General features: G+C 42.6%; 1 protein-coding gene across 1 annotated transcript; it reads right to left on the bottom strand.

The window, feature by feature from the left end:
* Positions 1-22,451: 22,451 nt before the first annotated feature.
* On the bottom strand, positions 22,452-23,768 carry LOC143030477 (uncharacterized). Its single transcript, XM_076193626.1, has one exon. It carries the CDS (start codon positions 23,766-23,768, stop codon positions 22,452-22,454), a length of 1,317 nt encoding a protein of 438 aa, XP_076049741.1.
* Between the last annotated feature and the right edge of the window lie 354 nt (positions 23,769-24,122).

Below are 24,122 nucleotides of genomic sequence, written 5' to 3'. Positions count from 1 at the left end.
ATGCCACCCCCCCTTCAAAGTCGAAGACACGGCCAGAAAAGCCTCGCCCCTTTCCGAATAGAGAACAGAGGCCCAAACATCATCGAGGCTCCGGACCCCCCGCAGAAAATTCTAGGAATTCGCCTGCCCTCCTGCAGAGGATAGGAGGTTGCCTCTCTCTCTACTGGAGGGCATGGGAGGAGGCCGGGGCAGACGACTGGACCATACAGGTCATCAAGGCAGGCTATCGCCTTCCTTTTCACACCGTCCCCAGCCTCTCCCCCTATCCCATCCAAGTGAGCAGCTACCATCTGGACTCGGATTGCGGGCGGGCCCTGGCGGAGGAAATCTCCGCTCTGCTTCAGAAAGGAGCTCTAGAAGAAGTCTCGACTCCGGACCCAGGGTTCTACCAGAGGCTATTCCTCGTACCAAAGGCAACAGGGGGGTGGAGGCCAGTCATCGATCTGTCTCCTCTCAACAAGTTCCTTTCCCTGACAAAGTTCCGGATGGACACCCCAGAGACCGTAAGGGCGTCTGTCAGGGAAGGGGACTTCATGGTGTCACTGGACCTCCAAGATGCCTATTTCCAGATACCAGTGCATCCCTCATCCAGAAAATTCCTCAGAATCGTCCACAAGGGCACCACCTTCCAATTCACCTGCCTATGCTTCGGCCTTTCCACAGCACCCCAAGTCTTCACCAGAGTGTTCAAACTCGTCTCGGCATGGTCCCACTCCAAAGGAATTCGCCTTCTACGGTACCTGGACGATTGGCTGATCCTTGCACAGTCCGCCCAGCTATGCCAAGAACACCCGAGAATGGTCCTAACCTTCGTCCGCAAATTGGGCACCATAGTCAACCAGACGAAGTCAGATTTCATTCCAAGGCAGAGTCACATACCTGGGTATGGTTCTGAACTCTTCCCTAATGAAGTCCTTCTCAGTAGAGAAGAGAATCCAGAATCTCACTTCTCTAGTTGTACAAGCACTATCGACCGGGTTCCTGACGGCGAAACAGTGCCAAGTCCTCCTGGGCCATATGGCCTCTGTCGAGAGGTTAATCCCCAGGAGCAGACTCAGAATGCGACCGCTACAGTGGCTCCTCAAGTCTCGGTGGTCCCCGCTTGGGGGAAACACCCGACGACGCATCACCCTTACCGGAGAAGTCAAGGATTCTCTTCTCTGGTGGAAGGACCCGTGCAACCTGCTAGTGGGGATGCCCCTCGGCCCATCTCCCCCCGAAGTTCTCCTATTCTCCGATGCCTCCAAGGAGGGCTGGGGGGGCCCACCTCAACGACGATCACGTCAGCGGTTCCTGGTCCACAGTCGAGCGGACAGCCCATATCAACTGGCTAGAGTTGAAAGCAGTACTGCTGGCTCTCCGTCACTTCACGGATCAAATCTCGGGGAAAGTAGTGGGCATCATGTCAGACAACTCCTCGGTAGTAGCCTACCTCAACAAGCAAGGTGGCACAGTCTCACAGGACCTATGCCTTCTGACTATGGACATCCTCAATTTAGCCGAGAATCTCCAAGATTCACTCAGAGCTCGCTGCATCCCAGGGAAAACACATTTATCCCCCGAAAGTCAATACGGAAAAATAGTAATATTCCCAAATGGATGACGGACAGATTGAAACATGAGATCGGGATGAAAAGAGGACTTTACGTAAAAATAAAAAACGGGGAATCATACCTTAGATCAAGATATAACGAAATGACAAAGCTGGTTAAAAGGAATACACGTTCAGCGAAACGTAATTATGAAATCAAGGTTGCCAGTCAAGCAAAATCCAACCCAAAGGGTTTCTTTCACCTCTATAGATAAAAAAAAATAGAGAATGAATAGGACCAATTAAAAACGATGAAAATGTCATGATAGAATCGGAGGAAAATGAGTGAGGAGTTTAACAATTATTTTCTATCGGTGTTTACTAATGAGAGGTTAGATAAAGTACCTGACTGCGATCCGATTTTCAGAGGGGATGAAGAAAGTAGTCTAACTAATATCAGCATTAGTAAACAAGAAGTAGTCAAGCAGATTGACAGACTTAAAGCTACAAAATCTCCAGGTCCAAACGAAATTTTTCCAAGAATGCTTAAAGAGAGTAAATTTGAAATCTGCGACCAGTTAATTGAAATATTCAATAAATCGGTAGACACTGGTTCTGTTCCAACTGCTTGGAGGCAGGCAAATGTTGTTCCTGTTTTTAGGAATGGAGATAGATCGTCTATTTGCAACTACAGGCCAATCAGTTTGACATCGGTTATAAGAAAAATGTTTGAATCAATAATAGTAAATAGACTCAGAGAACACATTGAAGGGCATAATTTAATTCGTGATTCACAGCATGGTTTCTCCAAGGGTAAGTCATGTGTGACTAATCTTCTATCCTTTTACACTAGTATATAAGGCGTCAGACAACAATGAAAATTACGATATTATTTACCTTGACTTTAGCAAAGCGTTCGACAAAGTGTCACACCAGAGACTACTAAATAAAATCAAAGCCCATGGCATAGGAGGAAAAGTGTTAGAATGGATTAGAGCTTGGATTAGTAACAGAAAACAGCGGGTCACCATAAATGGAATAAAATCTAGGTGGGGCAATGTTACTAGCGGGGTCCCCCAGGGCTCGGTTTTGGGTTCCTTGTTGTTCATTATGTATATAAACGACTTAGACGATGGGTTAAATAGTGATGTTAGTAAGTTTGCGGACGACACTAAAATAGGACGCCTAATTAGGTCAGGAGACGACGCCCAGATTCTGCAGGATGATCTTAATAAACTGTTAACATGGTCGGTGAAATGGCAAATGAACTTCAATATCTCTAAGTGTAGCGTGTTAAACGTAGGGCTACACAACCCCAAAAATAGATACAGCTTAGATAACACGTTTTTAGAAAAATCTGAGTGCGAGAGGGACTTGGGAGTTCTGGTGAGTCCGGACCTTAAAACCAGGAAGCAGTGCATTAGCGCCAGAAATAAAGCTAACAGGGCATTAGGCTTCATTGCTAGGACGGTAACGAATAGAAGTGCAGAGGTAATTATTAAACTCTATCTAGCGATAGTTAGACCCATCCTTGACTATGCGGTACAGTTTTGTTCTCCGTCCTACAGAATGGACATAAATTCACTAGAATCAGTACAGAGAAGAATGACCAAAATGATACAAGGACTCGGAAATTTGCCTTACAAAGAGAGGCTTAGGCACCTAAACTTACACTCTCTGGAAAGACGCAGAGTGCGGGGTGATCTAATAGAAGTGTTCAAGTGGATCAAAGGCTATAACAAGGGTGATGCAAACAAGGTCATCATAATAAAACAACAGGGCAGGACTCGCTGTAATGGGTATAAACTGGACAAATTTAGATTTAAGAAGGAAATAGGCAAGAATTGGTTTACTAATAGGGTGGTCGATGAATGGAATAAACTTAGTAACCATGTAGTAAGCGCTGAAACTATCAGTTTTAAAAAACTATTAGACAACTTTATGGATGGGGATGACAGGTGGTGATGGATACGGAGCTGCCTAGTGTAGGCCTTATGGTCTTTTGCAGTCTCCTTTATTCTTATGTTCTTATGTTCTTATGAAGAAGAATGTCTGGGCGGACCACTTCAGCAGGAGTCAGGTAATCAGCACGGAATGGTCCCTCCATCGAGAAGTAGCGACCTTCATCATCAACAAATGGAGCTCCCCTCTGGTGGACCTTTTCGCCACCAGATGGAATCACCAACTCCCAATATATTTCAGCCCTCTCCCGGATCCGCTGGCGGCAGGAGAGGACGCCCTTCTGCAAAGCTGGGACAATCTCGACACCTACGCTTTCCCACCGTTTCCCTTGCTACAGAAGGTGCTCCAGAGAGTAAGAAACGCATCCAACCTTCGGATGACTTTGATCGCTCCCTGGTGGCCGGAAGCCCCATGGTTTCCAGACGCCCTCGAGCTAGCAGTGGAAGAGCCCCTGGCCCTTCAGGGAAGACCCGACCTTCTACATCAACCGATCGGCGGGGCCTGGCACAGGAACCCGTCAGCTCTGGCGCTTCACACGTTCAGGCTATGGTCCGGATCCTCCTAGAGAAGGGTTTTTCCAGAGAAGTAGCGGAAGACATGTCTGCTCCTATTTGCTCTTCCTCAGCTAACCTTTATAAAGAGAAATGGAATGCTTTTACAGAATGGTGCCACTCCCGGACTATAGTCCCAGATCAAGCCACCATTCCTGAGATTGCCTCCTTCTTCCACTTCCTCCGGAAATCCAAGAAGATCTCCCTCTCGGCGATGCAGGGCTATAGGGCAGCGCTAAATCAGGTGTTTTCTCTGAAGGGCATGGATCTAGCCCTGTCACCAGAAATTTCCATGCTCTTCAGACATTTCCGGAAATCGTGCCCCCCCGGGGGGGGGATTACTTCCCCTCCGTGGGATGTGGCATTAGTCCTTAACTCTCTGCGGGGTTCCCCTTACGAGCCCCTCCGAGATGCTCATTTGAAGGACCTCACCTTGAAGACAGTTTTTCTCTTAGCCCTAGCATCTTCCAAGAGAGTAGGGGAGTTACACGCCATCTCTTATAGAGTCGCCCACTCAAAAGGATGGCAAGAGGTCTCCTTCTCCTTTCTGCCCCAATTCATTGCCAAAAACCAGGATCCGGCCAAAGCCGACCCTAGATTCTGGTCCTTTAGTGTTCCTTCCTTGGCCGACTTTGTAGGGGGCGAACAAGCGGAAATGGTACTATGCCCGGTACGTGCCATCCGGACCTACCTCAAGAAGACTAAACATCTTAGACCAGAAGTGCAGAGGTTGTTCGTCACTAAGAATTCCATTTCTTACTGGATCAAGAAAGTCATCCGCAGGGCCTACGGAATGAGCCCCACGGATTGCCCTAGGGCAAAAGCCCATGACCTGAGGGCAATAGGGACCTCCCTAGTCTTCCGAAAGAATCTGTCGGTCAACCAGGTCCTTCAAGCAGGTATATGGAAGTCCCAGACTACGTTCACTTCCTTTTACCTCAAAGAAGTCATGTGGGAATCTTTAGGGAACTTCTCTTTGGGCCCCATAGTGGCCGCCCAAGAAGTCCTGAGATGACATACCCCTCCCCAATAGCACACAGCCGACCCTGACAACTCATCCAGGTTCTGGCTCGGCAAACATGGTGATACCTATCCAAAGTCCTTCTCATACTCCTACATTCCCTTACCTCACCGAGGGCTCTCAAGCATTCCAAGGGAATCAATTCAAGCCCTTCAGGTGGTACAAAGTGAGTATACCCTGTCTGTCTCCACTCCTGGGAACAGAACTAGGTGCCTTTCAAACTTTAGGGGAATGTATAAGGGTCTGGTCAACGTAGGTCTTAGCACACCAATTGTTTTCCTTACGGAGGTTTCCCAGGCTAAATAACAACTTCCTTCCCTCCTAAGTCCGAGTCTCCTAAAGTAAGGAGTACCGAAGAGTTTGTATTCTTAGGAACAAATGTAATTTTCGCAGGAAAATTAATTTTTCCCTGATACAAACCTGAGGTACTCCTTACCTCTAATGGCCCTCCTCAGTCACCCCTCTAATAATTCCTTCTCCCTTGCCTGTCAAACCTTGTGATTAATATCATACCTGGCTCAGAGAATGTGATGTTGTGCTAGACTTGTGGGGGAGGGGGGGGGGCATGCCCCAGTGGGGGCCCCTTACCGAGGATAACTGTTGTCCAGACCCACGGAGTGAGTTTTTTTTTTTTTTTTAAACAACACACAGTGTTTAGCGATAGAAAACGTACGCTACGCGAATATCCTATAGTAAGGAGTACCTCAGGTTTGTATCAGGGAAAAATTAATTTTCCTTAAGTAGGGGTAAACCATGTAAAAAAAAAAAAACATTTCTAAAGTGCCTTTGTACGTTTGCAAGAATATTTGAAATAGTTTAGACATTTGTGTCACGAAAATTGTAGGCAAAGAAGGAAACTACACAGATAAAGAAAAGTTATTGTAGGCGTTTGCCAGACGGAGCCTACATGATTACATTGATACCTGGAAGTTGCAGGCCATTATGGTTGTAGCTGTCTAGGTGTTGGATACTTTAGAATGTTGTAGGTTAGTAATCAGATAAAATTAGATATTGTTCTGTTGAAAGAAACTCAGCAGTTAAAAAATTGTAGAGGGGGCTGTCAAATAACAATAGCCCCTTAAGAACTAGGAAGTAGTTAACAGTATATGCTGATGTTTTAGAACAATTGCAAGTACTGAATAAGATTTTTTACTTAGGAGTAGAATTAGATACATGTAGAGATGTTTGCCAGTTGTTGTCTTTTTCTAATCACCACTAATGTTACTATTGAATTGTGGTACTCATATCTGGGGTTGAAAAATACTCAGAATGATAAAAGCTAGTTGATGATACAGGTAAGAATTGCAGCCTTAAAATTTAACATAATGTAACCTAACCTAATTCTTGGTAACTGTAAAGATGCTCGTCATAGTGTTTTGAAAATCGTTGCTGATGGTACTATAAATTCATTGTATTTAAACATGGGCTAGTAGATGATATAGGGAAGGAATGCAGACTGGCAAACATCTTTGTGAATACTTAAAATATGTAGAATCATAACTATACATTATTGTAAAAAATATATATGTATGGAAGAGAATGAAAATTTCCTTGTATCAAATTATCTCGTATTGAATACAAGAAACAAATTAAACAAATACCATTGAAAAATAAATTTGCCATGAGGGAGAGAAGGACTGGGTAGGTTAGATATGGTCAGAATAGGAGAATACTGTGCTTGACTTATCATATTGAACAGTGTTGTCATTTCTCTCATTAATCACTGGCTTTGCATGCTTCTTAAAATCGCAATACTTATTTCCCAATGCAGTCCCCAGATGGGGGTGGGGGTTTAGTACAAACAAGTGATTTCCAATTGAAATGGAACAACCAATTTGGTCAAATCAACAGGAAGACTTTGGAAAAAAAATTGCCTGTTGAGTGTTTTGCGAATGTTAGGATTTATATCCCTGAATGCAATGTAGCTTTGGATAATACAATTTTTTTCTACCTAATTTACCTCAGATTCATTGAGGGAAGCTCTTGTAGACCAGTAAGATAAAATCTGAAGTCCGGTATTACATGAGTGCAAATGTTCATTGTGATTTTATTCATGGGTAGAACCTAATTGGATTGTGGATCCTATTTACCGTTTGTATTTATATACAATTTCTATGATATCAAAGAAATGTATAATTAATTGAGTTTAATTCATACAGTGTGCTTTGTCTTTCTTTAGATAATTAGGGTACAACATGTGAACTGAAATCATGCGAGCCAAATTTATACATACATATACCAAGGCTTTTTCCCCCTTACAAGGGGGGTAGCCAAAAAGGAAAAGGCATAAAATCATTCCCACCCAATCCATCCCTGAATACACTCCACACCCCTCAACCCTCCCTCTTATCCTAGCACCTCCTGGATGACGGGTCATCCCTGCACCTTGTCCACTGCCCTGGGCCAGAAGCAGTGTCGCAAAACACAGCACATCCACAGCAAGGCCGCTTCATTAAACCGGCGACCCCCAACTCCGTCCCTCCATGCATAAAAGGAGAAGACGGGGAGAAATCCCTTCGGGCTGCGTCAAATTTTGCTCACACATACTACCTCATCCCCCATCCCCCCGTCTATTCCACCTCATGCATCACAACATCATCCATATACAACCCTTCTCCATTCACCCCTATCTTCTGTCATCTCCTGTCCTACCTCAACAGACATTCCCCTCTTCCCCTCTTCCCCCTTGACCCCATCCATCCACCTCATCCTAGGACATCCCCTCTCTTTCACTCCCTCCACATCTGCCTTCCATACCTCTTTTACTAGTCTTTCTTCACTCATTCTTTCCATGTGTCCAAACCATCCTAATACTCTTTCATCAACCCTATCTCCCAACTCCCTTTCCACCCCTGTTCTCCTCCTCACCTCCTCATTTCTCACTCTATCTAGCCTAGTAACCCCCATTGTACTGCTCAGTCACCTCATCTCAAACGCATTCAGACTCCTTCTCTCTTCCTCTCTTATGTTCCATGTTTCTGCCTCATATAGTGCTGTTGGTACAATCACTCCTTCATACAGTCTCCTCTTTGCACCCATTCCCAAATGTCTATTCCTCATTACACTTTTTAATCCACCAAGGCATTTACTTGCTTCTCTCAATCTACATTCTACTTCCACCTTCACTCCACCTTTTCCTGCCAAATTCATTACCATTAATTAATGGTAGATCTTAAGGAATAAACCCTTTTTTCAGATCACAGAGATATGATCAGATTGCATAGTAAGATCAAAGAAATATTAGTATTTTTATATCAAATACAAAATATTTTCAAAACATTATCTGATGCATTTTGAGCGAATCCGGGCCATATTCCCATATAGAATTCTTATCACTGAATTAGTTTATTAAAATGACTGCTGATTAATAAGTGAGTGGAAAGAAAGACAACTAATTGGCTTAAAGTCATTAACTGTTTGATAAATGATAGCCAGCATGGATTCAGATGGAGACTTTTTTGTGTGACTTACTCGAATTCTACAACACAGTTATCTCGAATTATGACAAAAGAAACAAATAAGTACAGGCCTATAAGCTTGACTTCAGTTGTAGAAAAAATGATGGAAACTATCATTAGAGATGCTATCGAACATAATTTAGAAAGTAATTGTTTGATAAATAATAGCTTCACACAGAGTATGTGGTAGCCTATGCTGGACTAGAAATTTTTTAATGATCAAAAACAGAGAGTTGTTTTCAATGGCAATACTTCTAGATGGAAAAATGTTACGAGTGGAGTTCTTCAAGGTTCCATTCTTGATATAGACCACGGACTAGAATCTATAGACATAATCCGTTACTCAATAAGTTAATCTTAATAGTTTGTTTTAGTACTGGTTGATTGAGTGGCTGGGTTGAGTCTAACCGAACACCCCCCCCCCTCCATGTAGGTGACAGTCCCACTACAAAGTGCATCATAGGTAATTAATAGTTACTCCTATGAGTAGGAGAGAAGTATGGAATTTCAACTCACAACTAGGCCAACAAAGCAAACACTGCTCTAATGACCACTTGATCATTTTCATAATAGATTTTACTATGTGTTTTAGACAAATTATTCTTATAATAAAGGATGGCATGTATGGAATGTTTTGTGTACAAAACACCAACAATCCTACTATTATATATCTCAAAAAGTTAATCTATTATTATTTTTTTTTTAGAAAGGTAACTATCAACAAAGAAAACCCAATGTGGCATCTATAGCTCAGCTATCTCACAAGTCATCTTAAACATCAAGTGATGACCTGCACAGGAGAGAGGCTTTTCTAGTGTGACCTATATTATGCAAAAGATTGTCACATATATCACATGATGACCCACACAGTAGACACCATTCCAGCATGACTTGTGTGATTCTGCTCTCTCACAAAAGCGTAATCTGAAACATCATATGATGACCCACACAGGAGAGAAATCTTTCCAGTGTAACTTGTGTGATTCCCCTTTCTCACGTAAGGGTAATCTCAAACGTCACATAATGACCCACACAGGAGAGAAGCCATTCCAGTGTGACTTGTGTGATTCAGCTTTCTCACATAAGGGTGATCTCAAACGTCACATAATGACCCACACAGGAGAGAAGCCATTCCAGTGTGACATTTGTGATTCTGCTTTCTCCCAAAAGGGTGGTCTTAAACAACACATGATGACCCACAAAGGAGAGAAGCCATTTCAGTGTGACATGTGTGATTCCACTTTCTCAGATAAGGGTCACCTCAAACGTCACATGATGACCCACACAGGAGAGAAGCCTTTCCAGTGTGACCTGTGTGATTCTGCTTTCTCACAAAAGGGTGATCTCAAAAGTCACATGATGACCCACACAGGAGAGAAGCCATTCCAGTGTGACTTGTGTGATTCTGCTTTCTCCCAAAAGGGTGGTCTCAAACGACACATGATGACCCACAAAGGAGAGAACCCATTTCCGTGTAATATGTGTGATTCCGCTTTCTCAGATAAGGGTCACCTCAAACGTCACATGATGACCCACACAGGAGAGAAGCCTTTCCAGTGTGACCTGTGTGATTGTGCTTTCTCACAAAAGGGTGTTCTCAAACGTCACATGGTGACCCACACAGGAGAGAAGCCATTTCAGTGTGGCATGTGTGATTCTGCTTTCTCACGAAAGGGTGATCTCAAAAGTCACATGATGACCCACACAGGAGAGAAGCCATTCCAGTGTGACTTGTGTGATTCTGCTTTCTCACGTAAGGGTGGCCTCAAGCATCACGTGATGACCCATACAGGAGAGAAGCCATTTCAGTGTGGCATGTGTGATTCTTCTTTCTCACGAAAGGGTACTCTCAAAAGTCACATGATGACCCACACATGAGAGAAGCCATTCCAGTGTGATATGTGTGATTCCATTTTCTCACAAGAGGGTGTTCTCAAACATCACATGACTACCCATGCTGAAGAGAAGTCTTTCTAGTGTGACCTGTGCGATAAAGCTTTTTCACGTAAGGGTCTTCTCAAACGTCACATGATTACTCATACAGGAATGAACCCATTGCAGTGACCTGTGCAATAATTATCTTTCACGATTTTTTTTCTCAAATGTCACATGATGATCCATACATGAATGAGCCTTTTACAGTGTGACCTGTGGGATGAGGCTTTTGGAAATAAGGATGATTTGAAATAGCTCGTGTTGACCCACAACGGAAACAAGGCCTTTCCAACAACTTGAAGGAGCAGTAAGTATCTAATATATGTAATATATTTAGACTTTGCAAAAGCTTTTGATACCGTCCCACACGAAAGACTACTTACTAAATTAGCTTTACACGGAATAAGTTGTAGCCTATTAGGTTGGACTAGTAATTGGTTGAATGGTCGAAAACAGAGTTGTTTTAAATGGAAAAACTTCTAGATGGAAAAATGTTACAAGTGGAGTTCCTCAGGGTTCCGTTCTTGGACCACTTCTATTCATAGTATATATAAATGATATAGACCATGGACTAAAATCTACTGTTTCCAAATTTGCTGATGATACAAAACTGTGCGGAGTGGCAAATGATCACTCAAACCAATTAGATATTCAAGAAGATTTAGATCAATTACAGCAATGGTCTGAAAAGTGGCTAATGAAATTTAACACAAGTAAATGCAAGGTAATGCACATAGGTAAAAATAACTAAGTACGATTACAAGTTATTTGGAAATTCGTTAACAAAAGTGGATAGTGAAAAAGATCTCGGCGTAATTATCAGTAACGATCTCAAATCATCCAAGCAGTGTATTTCAGCCACTGAGAAAGCAAATAAGATTCTAGGACTGATTGCGCGATCTTTTGATTTCAAAAGTCCATCACTCATTAACAAGCTATATAAATCGTTAGTTCGTCCACATTTGGAATATGCTGTTTCCGTATGGTCACCGAATCTCATTAAAGACATTGACAGACTGGAAAAAGTACAACGGCGAGCCACAAAACTGATTCCAAATATCAAAAATATATCATACGAAAATCGACTAAAACATATGAATCTGTTTTCCCTAAAAAAGCGTAGACTCAGAGGTGACTTGTGCAATGTAGTTCAGTTCGAAGCTTTAAGTATCATTTAGATAAACACCTAAGCAAGATGCTGTAATGATTATAATTTATTTTATATTATTTGTTTTTGTTTTGTTATGTGTCTGTCTGATTTTCATTTATTATTAGTTATGTCAATTTATTATTAACTATATACCTGTTTTTTATTATTTAACTATACCTATGCATTTATTTATGTATTTTATTTGTTATTTACATTATTATAGTTTTTTTTCGCATCCGACCTAGATATGGACCAAAAGGTCTCCTGTCGGCATGCTCCGCCTTTGTAATCCTTTGTAACAGCATATGATACTCAACACAGGTGAGAAGACTTTCTTGTGTGACTTGTGCGATGCAGCTTTCTCGCAAGATGCTTTCAAATATCACATGATAATTCGTTCCCATACCAACGGAATCACCCCTACCATATCCTCCAGGTTTTAGCAGGAAAGGATGGCGTGTCCCCACCTTGGGTATCTACTCATCAGTGAAGACGAAGTTTTATACTGGGGACTGACCAAAAATGTCAGCATTTCTTAAGGGAGAAGCTGGGAGAGTTTGATTAATCCTATAACACCGGAAATATAATTAGGAATACCCGTCTGGGGTATTGGCTGCACGTTATTGTGATAAAGTAGCATGTAGTTGATAATTTAGGGTCTGTGGGGCGCCCCTATGAACCAGAGGCACACATCATTTTGTCTGTGATCGAGGAGGACTCCTTTCACAGAGAAATGATGACACTCTTATTATACTGCGACTGTCCCTCCGTTATGCTCTCCCCCAACCCCTTGTTACTGTCCATTTCCACTTCTGTGAATACTCATTTCCTTGTTTTCGCCTACCTTCCCTGTGGTGGGGGACAGAATGCTGCCACCAAGTATTCCCACTTGAATCGTAAGAGGCGAGGATTGGGACAATTAGGGTGTGTGGCGACATACGAGGGACGGACGAAGCCGTTGTCAAGGTTGAGTAATGGGATAGCGATCAGCTATAGCTTGGAGGAAGCAGTATACAGCTACAGTAGTATGCGTGAAAATATAGATGTGTTACCATTGTCGCCGACCTTGTAATCCTCACTTTGTTGATATGGCGACTGACTTTTGTTAGTTATAATATTTTGTCCAGAAGAATGAAAATGTAGGAATCCCCCGAGAGGATATATACAAGGTCCTGCGTGAGACTGGTGGGAATCCAGGGTGCTTTCCCGAGTTCTGATTGGCTGCTGGGTAGCTGGCCGAGACTTGTTTGCGAACTATGCTTGTCAACTACAGCGAGTATAAAGGCCTAGCTCGAGTTGTGTGACGGCCAGTCTGGTTTTGCCCAGTGGCGCGTCACCACAATACTCCCCCCCCCCCTTTCTTTGGAAGCGAGCGCCGCTGAGTGTAGGGCGAGGCGCGAATGACGTGAGCGCTATTTGCAATAGTTTCACAGACTTCTACATCGGTCATCATGCTTTCGTGGGTAGTGATCAATATATCGAGTAAGTTACCATGTTTTGTGAGCTCCTTTACATGTTGAACTAAGTAATTGTCATCGAGAAAATCCACCAAGCGACTACCTATATGGCCGTGTAGGGTCATCCAATCAATGTCAATAGAATTGAAATCGCCCATTATCAATAAGTAAAAAATGTGATGGTTTGTATGTATGATATAAAAAGTCATATTAAAATATTTTAAAAATGTGAGTTTTTGTGGTATTTTTCCATTCTCCTCTTCAGTACGAATCAAATTATGGCGGGAAGCAGCTGCCTCATGCACGATGGTGCATCACAATACTCGCGTTATACAGCAGTATTACTCGTTCTCTTCCACTATGAATATTATAACCACAGAAATCATGATGATCAGGCCAATCAACAAATTTACTGATATCAAAATTGTGCGGAATGGCAAATGATCACTTAAATCAGTTAGATATTCAAGAAGATTTAGATTTATCACAGCAATGGTCTCAAAAGTGGCTAATGAATTTTAACACAAGTAAATTCAAGATTATGCACATAGGTAAAAATAACAGTTAGTACGATTACAAGTTATCTAGAAATTCGTTAACAAAAGTGGATAGTGAGAGGAATCTTGGGGGTAATTATCAGTAATCTCAAATCATCCAAGCAGTGCATTTCAGCCTCTGAGAAAGCAAATAATATTCAAGGACTGATTGCACGATCTTTTGACTTCAAAAGCTCATTTCTCATTAACAAGCTATATAAATCGTTAGTTCGTCCACATTTGGAATATGCTGTTTCCGTATGGTCACCGAATCTCATTATAGACATTGACAGATTGGAAAAAGTACAACGGCGAACCACAAAACTCATTCCAAATATCAAAAATAAATCATACGAATATAGACTAAAACAAATGAATCTCTTTTCCCTAAAAAAGCATAGACTCAGAGATGACTTGATGCAATTATTTAAGATTCTAAAGGGGATTAACAAGATTTTACAGTGAATGAGAATCTGACAAGAAATAATGGTCACAAACTGTAAGGAAATAGATTTAATTTGGAAGTGGGTAGAAACAACTTTGCCAACCGTGTAGTTAATGAATGGAATAAACTTCCTGCAGAGGCAGTACAATGTAGTTCAGTTCGAAGTTTATTTCATATTTGATTATTTGTTATTATTTGTCTATTAATTGTTTGTTTTTCATTTGTTATTATTTATGTTTCAATTTACTATTATTTACTATTTCCCTTTTTGTTTATTATTAAAAGTACACCTATGCATTTATTTAATTTATCATTATTTATATTGCTATAATTTTTACTTAATTTTATCATTATATTTTTTCGCCTCCTACCTAGTTATGAACCAAAAGATCTCTTGTCGGCATGCTCCGCCTTTGTAATCCTTTTTTTCTGGTGATAGACTTCGAGATGAATCAACCAAGAGAAACTGGAGAACACAACCATGTATCAGATGATTCAGCAGTGAAAGTAGACAAGGCTAAAACAGAAGTGAAGAGATTGGCTGAGACAGGAGTCTGTAACCCTGAGCAGATAACCTCCAGGATTGTATCTAACGTTAACCCATTCAACTCCGATGACAAGATGTCTTGTCATTTGGTCAAATAAAACAAAAAATCATAAAACACCAAAATGTTTGATCAAACACCAGAAAAATATGACGTCAGTCCTCGCTTCGCTCGCAGCGAAGCGAGGACTGACGTCATATTTTTCTGGTGTTTGATCAAACATTTTGGTGTTTTATGATTTTTTGTTTTATTTGACCAAATGACAAGACATCTTGTCATCGGAGTTGAATGGGTTAATGATGAAAATGTCAAATCACGCGATAATGCGACAAGAAGTGCATTCGACGATAATGTGAATGTCCGAGAGGATGCTTCATCCACCTGACGCAATCTATGTGGCGATGGATTCAGTCTCTGGGATTTGTAGAACACTACCGTAATGATGTGGATTTTCAGTTATATGTCGGAATGATGGACAGCCTCACGTTTCTTTCAGTGGAAGACGTGCCAGAAGGACTTGCCTGTCTATTAGATAAAAATGCTCCAGATGAGGCAACGTATTTGTTATAGCATTTTAATAGTGTATATATCAGTGGTACCTGGCGATCAGTTAAAGCTCGGGATGGACTTGTGCGATTTAAGCGCTTACTGCCACTCTATCTCCCAGTTGTTTAGAATGTACACAACTGTGAATAACGATGCGCACAACAATAACATTTGTCAATCTTGAAACAATAAATTTAATAATATTGTTGGACACCGACATCCATCAGTATGGCGCGCAATCATGGGGTTTCAGCGGCATTATGCAACTGTGTCCACATTGATCCAGTTGGATAATGTTGGTAGCCGTGTCGTAAACGCGTGCAACGCAGATTAGCGGACTCACAACAACAATTAAAAAACCTTTGTGGTTTTTATATAGGTGGATGTATAAATATTCCTCAATCCTTACGTAGAGTTGGACACAATATGAGAATTATGTCATCGTGGAATCGACTGGGCCTGGTCAGTGTCTGGAGGAGGTATTGGTTGTTGTTGTTTATCGCAGTTACTGATGAGTTGGTTGAAGAATCTGGTCGACAAGTGTCACAACACTTTCTCTGGTAATATTCTAAACGCCTTCGCGATGCCACCAAGGAACTACGTAAGAGAGAATGTATCATTGTAAGAAATGGTGGCAAGTGTGTCGTCTACGTCCATATGACAACGATGAGTATATAGATGAAATGGGAAATACCATAAGTGACCCAACAAAGTTTTAAAGAATTTAACTAAAAATCCAACGAATGCATTGAAAAAAAAGTCAACAGCATAGTAATAAGAGGCAATAAGCTTCAGCAAAATACTAAGTTTCCTGAAATCATCGGAGACTATAAGCCTAGGTATTGTTATGGGACTGATAAGACCCACAAATTTGGTAATCCCCTTAGGCCCATAATATCACAGATGACATCACCCACCTAAATTATGGCTAAACTCTTAAACGACACATTAAAGGTCAACTGAGAATGATTTGGATTTTTTTGTTGAAGTTTAATGTATGAAAATATAGCTTGGAGGAAGTTAGAACACTAAAATGCAAGTTTCTAGTATTTTATAGTCTTTTTTTCAAAATAGCATGGTCTTTAAAGTGCCTGATAGACGATGAACTTGTCAATGTCGCAGTTACATTTTCCACCGCTAGGGCATACTAATGACGTTAAAGTTGCTGTTTACATTCTTCAACCTGGCTGGCACGCAATGCGAAAGTGACTTCACATTTAATTAAGAAGATTGATCGGATTAGGATGCAATTTCGTGTTCTGTTGTGGGTACGGTACAAAGATACATGTACGAACCAATTCGGATATCGAAACAACACTCAACTGAGGAAGAACATGTCGAAACCGAGGAATCCTCAGAGGATGAACGCTCAGAATGTGGGGGAAAAAAGGACTGGTGAGTTCGTCGGAATACATTACTACATGCACGCTTTACTTCCATAAACCCATTCAACTCCGATGACAAGATGTCTTGTCATTTGGTCAAATAAAACAAAAAATCATAATAAAACAACAAAATGTTTGATGATCAAACAGCACCAGAAAAATATGACGTCGTCAGTCCTCCTCTTCGAGGAGGACTGACGACGTCATATTTTTCTGGTGCTGTTTGATCATCAAACATTTTGTTGTTTTATTATGATTTTTTGTTTTATTTGACCAAATGACAAGACATCTTGTCATCGGAGTTGAATGGGTAAATGTACAGCACCAACTACACACCAGGCCAGACACATTATTTCGTGGGTTTGTTATCAGGCATGCGGATGAAGGTCTGAAGGCATGAAATGGTAGGCCTAATACCTAACAAATGTTGATGGACCTGGCCCTATCTGCCAGGCCCCAGTATGTTCAGCAGGGCTGGTTTTGATTTTATATTGTTGGAAAAACATCCACACGACCACCAAGATGACAACAACGTCCACAGTGCGTGGATAGTTTATCTGTTCATGCAAGGAGGAATTAATGTGTTTTACTAACCAACCTTAGGGTACTGGGTTCTCAATAGGGATGAAATTCACTTCCAGGGGGGAATTTTGGGGCTTTCCAGGGGGGGGGGTGAATTGTGACCACAGTAAGTTTACGGGGTGAGGAAAGGAATCATAGGTTTTGGCCTATCTGACCTGTCACGACTTGGGCTGGAATTATACCTGTGCTGACCCAAGTTAATCTTAGGATTGGAAAAATGTTACGCCGTGCAATAGTATCGCACGCGTAAGAATATTACTGCTTATGGTGATGTCTGTGTCCACAGGAACATGTCTTTCTTTTGCATTTTTCTTTGAATTAATACCTTTTGTTGTTGGATGCTGAAATCTATATTGTTGGGAGGAACTAAAAATGTCAGAAGTAAAGGAAATATATGTTACGTCAATTACGTCAATTTGTAATATGTAACAAGGAACCTTTTTTTTGTTTAATAGCATTGGCTTCAGTTTGGCCTGTTAAGTAGTTCACCATAAATGAAAAAAATATTTCACTTTTATTCAAGTTTTATATATCCATCAATATTTTCAATTTGCATTTAATTTGTAAAACTTCATTATAAACATAATCCATGTAAAATTGTAAATGTATATATACTAATTTGGAAAAAATAAAAGGATTTTTAGTAATATTTGCATATTATTTAGAATGCACCTTTGAAACAGATAATCTTGGAAAGGAGGGGGGGGGAATGATATTCTGGCAAATGGTGAAAGGGGTGCATGGGTCAAGCAAGGCTGAGAACTCTTGTCCTAGACCCTCTTATGATCTTTTTTTTCAAAAGTATGAAAGTTCAGGGTTTAACCCATTCAACTCCGATGACAAGATGTCTTGTCATTTGGTCAAATAAAACAAAAAATCATAAAACACCAAAATGTTTGATCAAACACCAGAAAAATATGACGTCAGTCCTCGCTTCGCTCGCAGCGAAGCGAGGACTGACGTCATATTTTTCTGGTGTTTGATCAAACATTTTGGTGTTTTATGATTTTTTGTTTTATTTGACCAAATGACAAGACATCTTGTCATCGGAGTTGAATGGGTTAAGGCTCCTCAGTCTTGATGTTTCCTCGTTATTTATGAATATTAATGTCGATGATGTACTTACTTTTTTGGAAACCAAACTGCAACAGTTTCAAGACACTTTCCCCCTCCCTGTCAACAAAATTCTTGCTTTAGTTCGCATTTGTGTTTCTTCAAATGTTTTTTCCTTTCAAGACCAATTCTTCCGTCAAAAATTTGGTTGCAGTATGGGTTCCAATTTGTCTCCTGTTTTGGCCAATTTATACATGGAGTATTTTGAGTGTACCCTTTTGCCCAGCATCAAACCGCCCGAAATGATTTGGCTCAGATACGTAGACGATATCTTTTCGGCGTGGGATGACAGTTGGGGCCCATTTGAAGTGTTCCATTATAAATTGAACCAATTGACCCCGAATCTTAAATTTAAAGTTGAATGGGAAGAAGGACACCAAATCCCTTTCTTGGATATCTTGATAAGAAGAACTGATGATAATTTATTCTTTAGTGTACCGTAAGCCCACCCACTCAGGGAGTTACCTTCATTTTTTTTAGCAATCACCCTGTTAAGAAAAGTGTTCTCTCTGGCCTTTTCTTGAGGGCTTTCAGGATTTGCAGTCCTCAATTTCTGGACCAAGAGATTGAGGGGATCAAATGTCAACTTGAGAAGTTGGCGTATCCACCTTGGTTTCTGGACCGAGCCCTCAGTAAGGCTAGGGCCAACCATTTTAAAACTTCCGTCCCCTCAAGTTTTCACCGCTCCTTTAAGGACATTTTAAAAATTCCATTCAATAATACCATCAGTTCTTCTACTAAGTTGTTTCCTCATGAACGTCTCACTATTGTTTATCACTATCCTAACACCGTGCGTAAGCAAATTGTGAACGTTCAACAAAAACCGAAGGAAGTTGAGTCACCTGGTGTTTATTGTTTGCCCTGCAAAGATTGTGATTTGGTTTACTTGGGTCAAACCGGGAGAGACTTGAACACTAGATTGGCAGAACATAAAAGGTCAATTAGGTATGGGCAAGAAAACTCGGTTGTATTTCTTCATGTCAAAAATAAGAATCATTCTTTCGATTAGGGTAAGGCCAGATTAGTGTTCAAGTCCCACTGCGGTTTCAGGAGGAAAATAGTTGAATCAGCATTAATTGAGGAATGCCCTAATATTAATATTTCTAAAGGGCAGTGGACACCTGACATTATTTCACGCGCGGCAGTTAACAAGTTGGTTCGGACATTACAACCTCCCCCTCCTCACCCCCTCCCTCCTCCGCCACCCCAGTTTGCCCCGCGCCTGAGTGAGGTCATCTGTCCACATCTCTTCCTCTCTGTAGCTTATAAGTCCACTCTGTACTCTACTCTATGTACTTTCCTGAAGAGGGCTACAGTTGATAGCCGAAATATAGGATTCTTCTTTATTCAAAGTTTATTTTCTCCGACTGTGGGTTCCTGTGTGTCATTTACAAATGTGCTACTACATTTCTGTTTAGAAATATATATATATAAATATATATATATATATACATATATATATATACATACATACATATATATATATATATACATATATATATATATATATATATACATATATATATATATATATATATATATATATATATATATATATATATATATATATATGAATAAATGGATTCAGGAGCTCTATTTTTTTTCGATTTTTTTCCTTCGAAGAAAAAAAAATGAAAAACTAATTTCTACAAAATGTAGATATATAAAAGTTTCTATGATAAAACTTTTAAAGCAATTAAGTGAAAAAATAATTTTGTGAGGTAGAAATATCTATATATTTTTGTAGCCGCTACAATTCATTCAAATTTGACGAATTTTCCTTAATAGTATACCTTTACACCAGCAAACCACATATTAAAATTCCAGAGCAATTGGATGAACCAGAAGGGAGATATAAGTCCAAGGAGTTTGTGGTATTTACTTGGTTGGGTGTCGATGACGCCGCTCCTCCGGTTGCTTCTGGGTCGGTCTATACTCACACCACGTGACCTAATCTAATTCCTAACTACTAATACTAGCCCCACCTTTCCTCGGTTGGTCTCCCTCCCTCCCTTCCGTTCACGTTCACTCAGCCACCCACGCGCGGTGGTCCTTCCCAGGCACTGTCCACCCACGCCGATGCGAGGGCACTCCCCTCCTTTGGCGCGAGGGGGGATACCAACGCTCGTGCCCTTTGCCCCCCACCTCCAATCGGGGGGTGCCAACCGCCCGTCCCCGTCCGCGCCACATACACTCACACACACACCCATTGATCTCGATATCAATCTACTCCTCGCCTCCTTCTTCCCCTACATCATAGTCCTGTAGCCACCTTGGGGGACGCCTATCGCGGTGGTCTTCGTGACATCGCCTCCTCATTCGCTGTCGCTCCGTGCCCTCCTTGTCTTCTCCTTTACTCACCACACGTCGAACATCCAAGATATGCCGCGGCACTCCCTCAACAGAGACGTTGTTCCGTGAATTCATCTCCGTCACTGTCCCTCTCATTCACTGTGACGTGCACTTCCTGTCCTTTGGTCTCACTCATACCTCCTCCCCCACCTACACTGAGGCGGGGCCTTCTTCGGCATTGGCCGGTGGTCCCGGCCCCTTCTGGGGATTATTCCAATTGTATTTGAACACGGCTTTTTGCGGGACCGAGCGGTCATCTTGGCCTGACCTGGGAGACATGTTATACCAAAACACTGCCTCCTTCGGCGGTATTCGTGCCTTCTCGGCCATGGACTTAACCCATTAAACTCCGATGACAAGATTCTTGTCATTTGGTCAAATAAAACAAAAAATCATAAAACACCAAAATGTTTGATCAAACACCAGAAAAATATGACGTCAGTCCTCGCTTCGCGCGAGGACTGACGTCATATTTTTCTGGTGTTTGATCAAACATTTTGGTGTTTTATGATTTTTTGTTTTATTTGACCAAATGACAAGACATCTTGTCATCGGAGTTTAATGGGTTAATTGTTGTTGTGAGTCCGCTACTCTGCGTTGCACGCGTTTTACGACACGGCTACCAACATTATCCAACTGGATCAATGTGGACACAGTTGCATAATGCCGCTGAAACCCCATGAGCGAAGCGAGGACTGACGTCATATTTTTCTGGTGTTTGATCAAACATTTTGGTGTTTTATGATTTTTTGTTTTATTTGACCAAATGACAAGAATCTTGTCATCGGAGATTAATGGGTTAATTGTACGATGGTGTCGTTCTACTATCCCACTTCCGCTCGGTCGGTAAGCTGCCCGGAAGAAGCGTCTTGTGTTCCACTTGTCCAATGTGCTTTTCAGCGCCTCCGACCGAAACGCCGTGCCGTTGTCGATCAGAACTTTATCCACTGGGCCCCGTTCCAAAAATACCTCGTTCATCACCCGCGCAATCTCTTCTCCAGTCTCCGCCTTCAGTCTCGCCAAATGCCGAACCGCCCTGGCCCGCAATCGACCATCGATAGGTAACTGGTGCCTTGATAGTGAGTTACGTCAATCGTCAGCCGCCTCCAGTTTTTTCCCACGCAAAATTCCCCCGCTGAGTGCGGTATGAGGTCGGGGTCTATGAATTGACAGCGGGCGCACACCCTCACCACATGCCGCACTTCTTCCCTCGATATATTCGGGTCAACCTTCCTTGCCAGGAACAATGACCTATCGACCCCTAGGTGATGCGTTTCGTGCAACTCTTTCGCACGAAAGGACCCAGGTGCGCACACCTCGAGCTTCTCCTCGTTCTGTTCTTGTTTCGCTTTCAGGCAGCTCTCTTTCACTCTGGTTAGCGCATCTGCTTTGTTCATCTGCGAGGGAACCTCCCTCACCCTTATCTTCATGCTGAACTCGTCGATTAATCCCTCAGGATCCCGAGGCGGCGCTTCAGAAGGCCCTCTGTAGCCTCTTTCGTGTGTACTCTTTTCTCAGCCGTCAGCACCGAGTTCATCCACCCCGCTACAGTGGCAGAGTCCATTCTGATTTCGATCTCACGCAGCCCCCATTTCAGCGCCAAATTGACTCCTTTTATGACCGCGTCCAACTCTGGTATATTGATATGGTGGTAGTCATCCTTTTTCCACTGCCACGCTCCATCTTCGACTACCATGCCCCCTATCTCCAAGACGGCGCCGGTCGCTTTGCTACTTGCGTCGCACCACACTACGCCTTGGCTCTGCTGGGGCGCGTTCCACTGTCCCCTCACCGGATCATCGTGCATCGTCCTCTGTACGGCGTCACGTATCATGGTTATCGTGTCCTCATCAATCTTCTCTCCCCAATCATTCGACCCCGACTACCTCTTAGTGTAGCTGCACTCCGTACGGAGCCAACCGGCGACCGAGTAGTGACCCACTAATTTGCCGCAAAGGGAGAAAAGCTTTCGTTTGCACATTTCATCCGTCACCTTCGGGATCTCGTTCCCTCTCCTGAACATCAGCGTTCCAGCCCCGTTCCTTTCCAGTCGCAGTCCCAACACTGCTCCTCCCTCCAAGGGCTCCGGCTCCTTCGCTATCAATCCGGACCGAGCCAAATGTTCCACTACGCTCGACGATGACACTACGCTATCGTCCACCAGTATGTCGTCGAGGTACGAGTCAGTGCCCTTCTTCATCATTTCAGTCTTTTCCAGTCTTTTCTTCAGGATTCTCGTCATGATTCTCGGGGCCGAGCTGAGCCCAAAACCCAGTCTGGTCAAGCAGTAAGTTCTCCCTTTGTATTTTACTAATTGGTACTTCCATAGCTTCTTTGTCACGTGAATTTGCAGGTAAACCGCCCGCAGGTCTACAACCGTGGATGCCTCCCTCATTCGGCGCCACCTGCGTAGGGTCTCGCTACACACGTCTACAAAATCGTCGCCAGTATGACACTTCACAAACTGGTTCAGTTCTCGGAAATCCAGCACCGGTCGTATTTTGCTTTTGGTGGGCTGTACCACTGCCATCAAGGGCAGAATTCCGCCCTCCACTGGTTCCTCCCAGGAACTCAAGATTCCCTCCTCAATCCAGCGCTCCACTTTAAGGTCAAGGCCCTCCCTCACTCCCTCTCTGAAGGTCCGTGCGTAGCAGTCGACTTTGTTCTTTAAGACGGGCAAGCCTTCCTTCGGATAACACTTTACTTCCCACTTCTGGCCATCAAATTCCGCCAGGAAGTCCTCGTCCTCAGCCGTGCATGACGTCACCCTCTCGACAGGGTCGAGCTTCGGGGCAGCACCGCCCTCCGCGGCTCCCATTACCACTCCTACGTCCACACCCGGTCTCGGTCGGGTCTTCATCCTCCCTTCCGAGTCCCGCCTCGTTCCAATCCGTACGAGCCCACCGATAGACGCGACTTCTCCAAGCTGGGTAATTCCGTCTATTCCCAGCACCACGTCAATTCCCTCTAGAATCGTTCTGATGACGAGCACTTTTAGTCGTATCGGGATACCCTCCACTATCATTTCAATTTCCTGGTCGCCTTCGCACATCGTCTCTCTCCCGTCGACTGTTGTCAGGACCACATCTCCCTGTCTGAACTCTTGAACTATGTCGGTCCTCACGATCGTGGTTGAACAGCTTGAGTCTATCAGCGCCCTCGCGTGTCTTCCTCTCACCCAGATATCTACGATCGGCATACGGCCGAACGGTGTCCTTACATTTTAGATACGGGCGCATCCGCTCGTGGCGCCACTATCGCACGTGTACTGTTTACAACGCGAACTTTTGCGGCCCGTTTAACCCATTAAACTCCGATGACAAGATGTCTTGTCATTTGGTCAAATAAAACAAAAAAATATATAAAACACCAAAATGTTTGATCCAACACCAGAAAAATATGACGTCAGTCCTCCTCGCTTCGCTCGCTTGCGAGCGAAGCGAGGTGGACTGACGTCATATTTTTCTGGTGTTGGATCAAACATTTTGGTGTTTTATATATTTTTTGTTTTATTTGACCAAATGACAAGACATCTTGTCATCGGAGTTTAATG

This window comes from Oratosquilla oratoria, chromosome 12 (assembly GCF_046742065.1).
Source record: "Oratosquilla oratoria isolate Oo_2021 chromosome 12, ASM4674206v1, whole genome shotgun sequence".
Taxonomy (NCBI): domain Eukaryota; kingdom Metazoa; phylum Arthropoda; class Malacostraca; order Stomatopoda; family Squillidae; genus Oratosquilla; species Oratosquilla oratoria.
Note: the sequence above shows the minus strand (reverse complement) of the source record. Positions and strands in the feature narration are given on the sequence as shown.